The following is an 11,015-nucleotide window of genomic DNA, read 5'->3' on the forward strand; positions in this document are numbered from 1 at the left end:
ATAAATCATTGCCTCTGTAGCTCTAGTGGTTTGTGATTAAATATGATCTATATAAATAATAATAATAATACATAAGCATAAAAACTGTAGCTGTACCAGATTTCCCTGAATAAATAATGATCAAACTTACATAAACATAGCAGAATATGGAGTAATAACTACTGACTAGATATTTTATCTGTTTTCTTTAGTATTTCTTATTGAGTGAGTAAGAAAGGTACAGGAGCAGATGACCCAGATGTGATGGTGGTGTGGCATTTTACACAAATGACAACATGGCAACACTCATGAGCACATTACAGCACCCTCTGCTCTCAGCAAACAGCACATAAATCAAGGCACAGCATAAACACTGATAAATGACCCAAACTATCATCATCACCAGTGGGCTTGAAACCACTTATTACTTTAATTTGATGATACAAATAAATTAGCTGAGACCTAATGACTCCTGGAGGCAGGGTGCTGTTTTTGAAGGCCTGAAAATCATACTTCACATTGTTTTATCACCTTAATACTTCATGACTTTCCCTCCTTTTCTGAGAATTGTTTTTAAACCTGATTTTGAACTGATGACAAAAAGACCAGCACTGATATGTTTTGCAGAACTATTGTCAGTGAAAAAGCACTGATAAACCGATTACACACTGACTGCCAAGCACTAAACAGCAGACGTGAAGTCAGTAAATAGATGGTGAAAAATATTGGACCCCACAATTTTAATTGGCTGTTTGAGAGTTAAGCCTTGGTTTTAGGGTTAGGGTTAAACATTCAGTTGTGATGTTAAGGTCAGGGTAAGGAGCTAGGGGCTGAGGGATGCATTATTTCAATCACAGGACCCCACAAAGATAGATGTATAACAATGTGTGTGTGTGTGTGTGTGTGTGTGTGTGTGTGTGTGTGTATGTGTGTGTTTATGTATAAAATGTAGAATGTAGAATGTTGAATGTTCTAATTTATCACCATAGAATGTAATACAATGGTGCTGACCTCACTACCTCTCTACAGACTTCACACACTCTTCACCCTGAACACACTCTGTTCACTTGCATCTGGACGATCACCTGTGTTTGAGTACGCTCGAGTCTATCGTTGAACTTATTGTTGGAAAATCTTCGTTGTCATTTCGACAGTCTACTTTGTTCTGTATTTGATGTACAGCAACAAAACATCTATGGAGTTTATTGAAGGAAGCAGAGGCATCTACAGACCCATCAGGGTATGTGAGAGTTTTCTTTCTTGGAGTTAGACTGTAAACATTTTCAGATAATGGAGACTGCAGAACAACATTATCTTATTTCCATCACAGGTCTTGTTTGACACACCTATTTATGAGCGGGCTCTGCAGATCTGCTGGCACATGCCCTCCTACAAGATTCATGTAAGACTATAGTTTCCAGTTGACACCAAAATAAAATACCAGTTAAAATCTGATCAGTTTATTGATGCATAAAGACATGTGATGCCTTGTTTGTTGTTTAGATTGCACTGGTGGCTGAATTTTTGAGGCTTCAGCAGGAAAAACAGCTCTCATCTGCTGTGACTGCTGAAGACATGACTGAGCTTCTGATGCAGGAGAGCAAAAGCACACTGAGAGTGCAGTGAGTTTCTGAAGCACATACACACACACACACACACACACACACACAAAGCTTAAACTCTGCTCATGTCACAATAATCTGTGTGTAATGAGGATGAGAGGAACAGTAGAGATGAAACTTGTGTTTCTTTCTTCTTGAAGACTCTGGGAGTTTGAACTGGAGGACTTTGATGACGATGAGGTCAGACCTCTTCTCAAGCTGGTGAGACCACAGTCCTGAGAAGTTACATTGCACTTAATTTCTCCTGTAAATATGTCAGATCTGCTCATTTGATCTCCTTCCTTGTTTCAGGTGTGGGAAGTGAACAACAACATGAAGATGAGGGACATTGAGTTTGAAGCCAGAAGGCTGCTCAAGTTACCAGAGACCATCCCTCCTCAGTTTCAGTGAGTTATGTTTGACACACATCTATCATCAGTTACAGTGCAGTGGTTGTGATGTCTCTGTGCTGTTGTGAAGTGGTTTTAAAAGAAACTTTGAATGACTGTGACCTACAGACATCCCAAGATCATCAGCCAGGTTCACAAGTACGCCAAGAGCCTGACAGAGCAGCTCCAGGAGGCCTCCATCTCCAACCTGCTGGGCCCACGTGAGGTGGTGATGGAGGTTGTTCCAAAAGTCCTGCAGGGCTTCTGGCTGCCTCCTCCAAACACTGCCTTCAATATGCCCTCCCAGCAGTTCAGCAAAATGGCTGTTGGGGTAACAAAAGCAGTTGAGGACCGTGTGTCCACTGCTCTGTCCTCCATGCTCCTTCAGGTCTCCTTCTCTCGCTCCATCAGAGACGACGTGGTCCTGTCTATCCAGGAAACCGTTGGACAGGTTTACACTCAAGACGTCCTGGTGAAGAAGCTCAACTGCTTTGCAGCTGAACTGCTGAACACCATCAGTGATGTTGCAGCAGAGAGGATCTGTGTGCTGTTTCAGCCTCAGACTTTCACAAAAGTGCCTGTATGTATGAACACTGACAAGGATCACACCCTGCCAGCAGATGTGGTGGATGGTGGAGGTCTACCTGGTCTGGAGGAGGACACTGAACCAGAACCAGACTCTGCTGTCACTACTCCTCCACCAGCTCCTGCGACCATCACTGCTGAACCTCCTGCCAACACTGCCATCCACAATGACTTGAACAACAGCCTGGATGAGGCAGAGGAACAGCCAGTGCCCAGCCCAGAACCAGACTCTGCTGTGGTTCCAGTCCCACCACCGATTCCACCGATTCCCACTTATGAAGCTCCTGCCATCACTGCGGTCCAGGAGGGTTTGACAACCAGCCAGACTGAACCAGAACAGCAGCCTACTCCTATCCCAGAACCAGACTCTCCTCTTGTACGTGCTCCTCTGACCCCTCACACTGAACCTTCAGTCACTGCTGAGGAGCCGACCAAAGAACCAGAAACTACTCCTCCACCAGCTCCTGCGACCACCACTGCTTACACTGCCATCCACAATGGCTTGAACAACAGCCTGGATGAAGCAGAGGAACAGCCAGTGCCCAAACTAGACACAGACTCCTCTCCTCCACCTGCTCCTCTGACCCCTCCTCCTGAACCTCCAGTCACTGCTGAGGAGCCGACCAAAGAACCAGACTCGGCTGTGGTGTCATCTCCACCTGCTCCTCTGACCCCTCCTGCTGAACCTGCTCCAGTCCTGCATGGTGAGGATATCTGTGGGCTGCCTACCAGACACTCTGCTGTGGTTTCAGTTCCACCGTCTCGTCTGACCCCACCTCCTGTCACCACTGCAAAGCAGGCTGACATGGCCCTGAGCCAGGATGAGGCCAAAACACAGACTGACGTTGGAATTCAAGGCCTCTTCAGTTGGTTCAGAAAAACTTTCTGCAGCTGCTTTCTGCTTGACAATGCAGCATAAAAGCTATTCCTCATTTTGATTATTCCTTTGTAAATATTGTGTTTGTTTGCATTTTCAAAATATTAAATTCATTTTTGTATTGCAGCCAGTCTGTATCAGTCAGTGTTATGAAGCGCCTAGCGCTGAAAAAGGGAGGACTCAAGGGTGCGGATTCACCAGGGCGTTTATTGTTCACAGAAAGCAAAGGGCCGAAAGGGCTGGGGTAGAACACAAAGAGGCCGCCAAAAGAGCGGTGGGACTGGCAGGGTCTGGGTCTGTGACCAGAGCGGGGTCCGGGGAATGGTGCAGGTAGAAGGCAGATGAGGGAGGCCGGGAGGACGGGCTGGAGCTCGAGAGCCAGGACGACCAGGCAGGGACCAGGGGGAACTGGAGGAACGCCACAGGAGAGACCACGTGAGCGACCTGGGGCACAGGGAGAGCACACAGGAGAGACAGGGTGAGGAAACAGCCAGGGACGCAAGGGAGGCACAGCAGTGTGGAAACACACTGGGGACGAGGAACGGGGGAGAAGCTGGAGGAGACGACAGCCTGGAACTTCTGGCAGCATCAGGGGTGCACTGCTATGAAGAACTGGCGAGGAAGGGAAAACAGAGGGCATGTTAAATAGGGAGAGTGATGAGGGGAAAGTGGAGACAGGTGTGGAAGGCTGCGCAGGTGTGCCTGGTCGTCGCTACTCAGAGAACTCAACCTCCAGCTCCGCCTCCCAGCCTGCAGCAAACGAGAAAAGAACACAAAACAGAAAATAATCCCTGAACCCTCCCCGATGCGATCCCAGCTGCCGCATCATGACAGTCAGTTTCATTTGCTGTGACCTGCAACAGGGAATGAAGACACTCATTCATTAAAATCAGATTTCAAAACAATATTTTTTTCATATAGGCATTTACAAACATCCAGAGATAACATAAAGTAAAGGAGTTAATACTGAAAACCAATACTTGAGAATAAGATATATCAGCCTAAACAGACTGGCAACCTGTCCAGCTGGTATCTAACTGAATTGATGAGTTGTCATATGAATATTTAAATGAAAGTCTCTATAAAGAGGGAACTGCCTAAACCAAATTCAAGTAAATTGTCAATTGTAAATTATTGGAAAGCATACTATGGATAGTTACACTGCTTATTGTTTGGTTCAAGTCATAAAGAATGGGTCTAATTTTGCCCCTTTTTTCTCATGTGATTGTAATTTAACATGTCAGTCTCTTGTCTGAATTAAAACTAAAGCCATAAAAGTCATGACTGCAATCTTCCCAAGTTGGTCCAACCTGGAAACATTTTTGTTCTCATTAATATTTCCGTAACATTTTGAAAGGCACACGTCTGAATCAAATGTTGCTGCTGAAAATGCAGCAGCAGCTCAAGATTAAATACACAAGGAAAAATTAAAGTTGTCATAAACGCATCCCATTTATATGTTGAGGTTCACCGAGGAGAAGCAGATAAATGGAGCCAGCAATGTTACATATTCCATTCAGTGTTGAAATTTGCAGTTAGACAGAAACGCTGCTGCCAGTAACAAAATACAGTATATACTTGTACTACACATTTGGCACACATGTACATACTGTGGGGATTTTTTGGCTTGTAATATTATATATAATCTCTCTGTGTTGCCATGTTGCAAACATATGGCTCTGTTGCTAAATGGTGTTCATTGTCCTGTGAGAGGGGATGATGATTGAATACATGTCAACTGTAATTCTTACAGGTTGTGGCCCTGAGGTCTATGTGACCTCAAATAACACCCAGCAGAGGCTGAGACATCAGACTGAGGAGGGAGTGGGGAGGTGGGAGAGGTGGGGACACAGCAGGAGAGGAGAGGGGCTGTGGGTGGGGGTGGTGAGATATGGAGACAGTATGGAGAAAGAAAGAGAGACAGAAAGACAGAGAGAGACAGAGCAAGAGGGAAAGAAGGAGACAGATGGAGGGAAGTATATGGAGAGCGTTATCCTTTAAAACTTCACCATGGTAACAATACCACAACAAAATGGGTGGGGTATCCCTGTCCAGACCCTCTTTCCCAACTCTTCTGCCTCTAACACATATGCAGTTTCTCCTACATCTGCCCTCACATCTTACCACAACTCTAATGAACACACACACTCACAAAGAGCAAGTCAACACAAGTACCATCCTGATTACCTGCTTAGGTCTTTCTATCTTGCTCAATCTCTTCGGTTTTGTGAAAGTGAACCGCTATGGCTGAGTTGATGTTTGTACGTGCGTGTGTGACTATAGGTTCCAATCCACGGATGATAGCAGCTCAGCAGGCATGGCAGTAGTGGAAACTCTGAGCCAGTGCCCAGAGGAAGGAGGGGGGAGGAGGAAGATGGGGAAGATGATTTCCTCTTGGGGATCAAAGGTTACCAGTGTCCATTACCAGCACTGCTCCACCTCAACTGACTGTCTGCATGGAAGGAGAGATTAAAGTGTGTGTGTATGTACTATGTGTGAGAAGGTAGAAGGCAGAAAACGTCCTCACACTACTACTGCTTTACATGCTAAAATGAAGAACAAAGAATATATAAAGAATGTATGTCTGAAGTTTTTTTTAAACACTGAGCAGACATTAAGGTGTATATAGCCTATATGATTTCTAGCAGATTGTGTTTTATGTTAAATGACTGAAAATATTCATGTACAAATCTACAAAAATAGACTGTGATACTCAAGTTCAGGGGAAGTGCCAATGGCAGTGCATTTCAGGTCAGATCTGATCAATGTTAACATAGTTTTCTCTTAGGAGCATTACAAACCTTTCTCCTCCCTCCCCTAAATATTTTTCACAACTTCTGATGAATCTGTGGTGAATATTTCCCGAAACAGTTGTATGTAGAGTGTGTTCACACACGTAAACTGCAAAGCAGTCACAGGTGTCATTCCGAGAATATTCATGTGGGTGTTTATTTAAACTTGTGTGGACTTGAACGCTCACAGATCTATTCATTTCTGTCTCAGAGCTGACTTCAAATAGATAAATCGGTCAGCTTGCTTAATGCTCAGTGCCACGCAATACACAGTTAAGATTTTGGGAAGTGCGTATGTTGGCTCCCCTGTCGGCATCTGTTACTTAACCTGGATTTGTTCTTGATCCAAGAGGTTAACAGAGGTCTCCATATAGATGTCTACATTAGGTTTTGATTTAGAGTTCAGTGTTAGATTTCTACCATTGATAATACTACAACTGCAACAGACAGGAGGGTTTTTCAGTTCATGTTGTCTTCACTCTTAGCAATCTCTGATGGCATTGGAAACTTGTAGGAGAAAGCACAAGCAGCCCAACCTGACCAATCAAAGGTCTCACCATTCCCACATAGTTTCAATAGCCACCATGGTGCTGATGTGCTTTTACATGGTGCATTTCAGTTAAGTCATAACATATGGTGGTGATGAGCAAAAGATAAAATGCATGCTCGATCAACTTTTTATTTAATATGAGATCCAGCTGTGTGGTTTTCATCTGGGTGTGAAAGAATCAACCTTTTCTCCAAGATCATTACTGCAGCCTGGTGAAAACAGTAATATTTAAACAATTCTGCAGAGCCTTGTCTGCTGTGTGATGTCTCTATAAAAGAGTAACATAACAGTCAAATTTAGTACCTTATAATGAGACAAAGTTGCTGCTTGACTTCTGCCCTCCCTAAATATTATTCCTTCCTGACGGCTGACTGCATTTTTGAGGAGTAGGGCAAAGAAAATTTCCCAACTTTCCTAAATTTGTGAAAATCACAGCTTAACATACAGCCCTCCAGAGAGACATGAGGAAATCATAGAATGACTGCTGCGACGTATTTAAGAGCAAAGACACATGGTACCAATTGGACCTAAACTCCTGGAGTAACACTCTTTATGTCAGGGAGGAGAGAGGAAGGGAGTCCAACATGGTATCCTGATCTGTGTGTTTGTATTGGATATTTCAATATGGCTGTGTCACTCCCAACTCAATCCATTTTGTGTGTGTGTATGTCTGCACTTATGTCTTTGTCTGTGACATAATCCCACCCGCCACAAGGCTTGATGCCAACATCCAGTCAGCGGCTTCTTTTTGGTGGCTTTCTGATTGAGCTGTCAAGAAATTGCACTTCACGCCCTGAAACCACGCCTCGAGACGCCGCTGATTTGCGACTACTGCGGTTAAGTTTTGATTTGCACCACCCATCCATTCAGCTACACTCAATCAAACTCTAAGGCCTTAGACTTGGTGTCTTTTTTTAAATATCTGACCCAGTTTAAACCCAAGAGTAACGAATGCACTTTTAACACCACAGAGACATTATTTCTGAATACACAAGCTCATATATTCACCCTAGACTAAATCTAATGATGTAATATGTTATACAACAAGCACACTGCAAAACAGTGTAATTCTGTAGCAACATACAATTTTATGGATAAACAAGATGGAAAACATGGTCCTGTTTACATTGCAAATTGACTTTTTTCCATTTTAAAAGAACAGAAAAACTCAGGGCAACATGTAAGATAAATGAAGGTACATTGTTGGAGATTTTCCAGGTAAAGCATCCAGTCTTTGACCTTCGCACAAGTACAGAAAAGGTCAGACCAGTGATTTCCACTGGTATTTGGAAGGATTATAGAATAGTTTAACTAATTTGATTAAAACCACATATTCACATTTTGAGTCAGTGAAAAGTAGTTAGGCAAACAGAGTCTAAATAGTTAGCTAAAAGTAATGGACAAATGGCTGGTAAGCTGAAAGTAGTGGATGAATAGTTCAAATAGTTCAAATTGGAGAAGTGAATGAAATTGTTAGCTAACAGTGGAAATGGTTATAATAGATTGCTAAAAGTAATGGGTTTATCCATTACTGTTGTAGTCTGCGTATGCTGGTTGTCTCAAATGCTACATCACTAAAGCTGTTGAGATGTTACTTATAGTTTTGGATTTAAAGAACTGAACTTCAAAGAGGTCACTGTAAGATGAGTGTAAGAGTAAACACACTTGCACACAGTATTTAAGGTAAGAGCAGCAACAGAGGACAGTTGGCTACAGTGTTTTCAACACCTTTACACACCTGCAACCTTTAATCTTAAACTTGAAGGTAAACTAGTGAAACAATGACCACACTGACCAAGACAGCTGAATGTGACAGGATTTCATGATAAATATCTGAATGTATTTTCTGTGATCTGTACATGTTGTGGAGCAGCACCTCTGCCTCATCTTTTTGCTCGAGCGCTGATGTCATCAGTGATCCCACACTGCTTTGGTGATTGTGTGTGGGGTCGATGCAGCCTTGAATATTCAGTGTTTCAGCAGGAGAATGACCGCAAATGTCACCATCAGTGGAAAAGCACCGCCTAGAAGAGCATCACTCATCCCGTCCTGGCCCCTTTGAGATTTTCTTCAGCTGATTCTGGGATTTGAATAAACCACTTCACATTTTGCTCATCACCTTGTTCCTCTGCAGTTTTACCTGTGCTTCAGTTGAGGTGGTGGTTGTGTCAGTGTAGTGGATTTGTGTTCAGTCTCAGGCTGCTACACTGGACAAGGCAAAAGTAAAACAAACCTTAGACTGACAGTGTGACATGTTTTGTGAACACAGGCCCACAGTTAACTATACCTCCCAGGGTAATTACTCAGTATATTCCCCTATGCCCTCTGCTGCTGTTTCCTGCCTGTAGAGTCTCACAGTGGTAGACATAGAACATACAACATAGAATACGTGTTTCTGACTGTAAGTGCATGTGGGATAGTTCATTGATTTCAGCGCAAATGTATTAGATAAACCTTCATTGGAAGTGACAACACTTGGTTGTGATTCCTGTCTCACAGTGTATGTATATTGCTGCATATTGGCACTGACAGCAACATGACACCCAGAACCCAACCTCTCCTCAGTGGTCCGCTTGATCAGATGTAACCATCTGCTCCTATCAGCCCCAACTGTTTTTTAAGTGAAAAGTCCTGCTGCAGGAAAAATTCATGTGTTACTAAAATGTAATTTACTATCCTCAAAGGAGAAGTAAACTAACTTCTGCTTACTGTAAGTTAGACTGAAAATACACTACAAATTATTCATATCTTTCCCATATAATTCAAAATGACAAGGGGTCAGGGAATTCTCATAATGGATGACAGTTTTTTCAGTCATATAAATGCGCTCTCCATACTGGCTGGCCTCTAATGTGATAATGACAGAGACTTTGCAGTGGCTTCTATCTGAAAAGCAGTGGAGTATGAGTGTGAGTCCCCCATATTGGTACACAAGGGCCCTTATTTTGACAATTTCCCATTATGCCAATGGCATCTCTGTTCTATACTGTGATAACTCTACACCCACTTCCAGGAAGCCCTTAGGTCTCCAAGTAATTGTGTATTTCGTTGTTTAAATAAATACCTGAGTAAATGAGTTTGTACAAAAGAAGAAAAAAAAAAAAGCAAAGAGCAGAGGACTCATTTGGCCCTAAACAATATATGGGCCCTGTGACAATAATGTCACTCACTGGCTGGCACAATTGGGGATAGACCCACTGGAGCTTGGAAACTGTGTATTTTTACTACACCATACATAAACAATGCAGGACTACTGGGGGTTTCCTACCATAGGCCCCATTTCAATTCATCACCTCAGCTCATATACGCTCATGCTCAGAATGTGTTTTTTCATAAAAAGGATGCTTATCATGTGAGTTTTGAAAATATGACATCATTATGAGCTAAGCCTTTGGTTTCATGATAATATTGCCAAGCTTATTGTAATTATATAGCCCAAAATCGTGAATAGTAAATTTGCCTCAAAAGGGTTAACAATCTTTATAACATATGACATCCTCTACCATCGGACTCATAATCCAGAATGGAAAAACTCCACAAAGTAACCCTTTAACAAGCTGTATTCATAAACCATAATCATTAGTTCAGTGAAGTGACACACTCTGACCTGTTCAAACTTATCGGTGTTTCATTGTCTAATACTGATTCACTTTACTGGAGAGTGTATTTTGCATCAAAACTCACACTTGATTACTATGATGTTGCAATCCTTGTTACCTAAGTTACTGAAATACTTGACATTTGAGTTCAAAGTGAAGAACTATGATTTATGATATGGTCATAGGACTAACATCATTCCTGATTTTTGGTCGGATATTCCCTTCAGATTCCCTCTCGGAGGAGCTACTGTACATCTCAGACCCCCGCCTCCGAGTTCTGCATTACATAGCACTGCCTGCTGGTCAAAGAGTGGAACTGCACTTTGTGAATCAATGAAATGACTGAAATTCCATAACATCCAAAACCCCAGCTTACACGTGCACATGAGCATTTATTATACAGCTGACTGTTTGGATTCTTATTCTGCCTTTTTCCTGAACACATGCATCACTTTCACTATCAGGCAAAATACACAGGGTCAATTTAAAGCTCAGCACTGGAGGATTTGAGCCATGCCCGTTTTCACATTGTGTATGTGGGTAATCAAAGACAAACCTTTTTCTTTTAACTGGCTCTCAGGAACATGCTATAATCCTGCTTTCAGGTTTGAATGGTGTGAGAGTATGTGCTGATATGGGGACA

General features: G+C 42.7%; 1 protein-coding gene across 1 annotated transcript; it reads left to right on the forward strand.

The window, feature by feature from the left end:
* The first annotated feature begins 1,012 nt into the window (after window positions 1-1,012).
* On the forward strand, window positions 1,013-2,052 carry LOC108888002 (uncharacterized). The gene is made up of 5 exons (XM_018683797.2): window positions 1,013-1,219; window positions 1,310-1,381; window positions 1,483-1,601; window positions 1,742-1,802; window positions 1,893-2,052. Exons 1-5 carry the CDS (start codon window positions 1,154-1,156, stop codon window positions 1,989-1,991), a joined length of 417 nt encoding a protein of 138 aa, XP_018539313.2. The 5' UTR covers window positions 1,013-1,153; the 3' UTR covers window positions 1,992-2,052.
* The last annotated feature ends 8,963 nt before the right edge of the window (window positions 2,053-11,015 follow it).

This window comes from Lates calcarifer, linkage group LG15 (genome assembly GCF_001640805.2).
Source record: "Lates calcarifer isolate ASB-BC8 linkage group LG15, TLL_Latcal_v3, whole genome shotgun sequence".
Classification (NCBI taxonomy): domain Eukaryota; kingdom Metazoa; phylum Chordata; class Actinopteri; family Centropomidae; genus Lates; species Lates calcarifer.

Coding starts and splice junctions, on each gene's coding strand:
- LOC108888002 (XM_018683797.2), top strand. CDS start 1,154: ATGTACAGCAACAAAACATCTATGGAGTTTATTGAAGGAAGCAGAGGC. Junction 1,382..1,482: donor TGCCCTCCTACAAGATTCAT/GTAAGACTATAG, acceptor TTTGTTGTTTAG/ATTGCACTGGTGGCTGAATT. Junction 1,602..1,741: donor AAAAGCACACTGAGAGTGCA/GTGAGTTTCTGA, acceptor TTCTTCTTGAAG/ACTCTGGGAGTTTGAACTGG.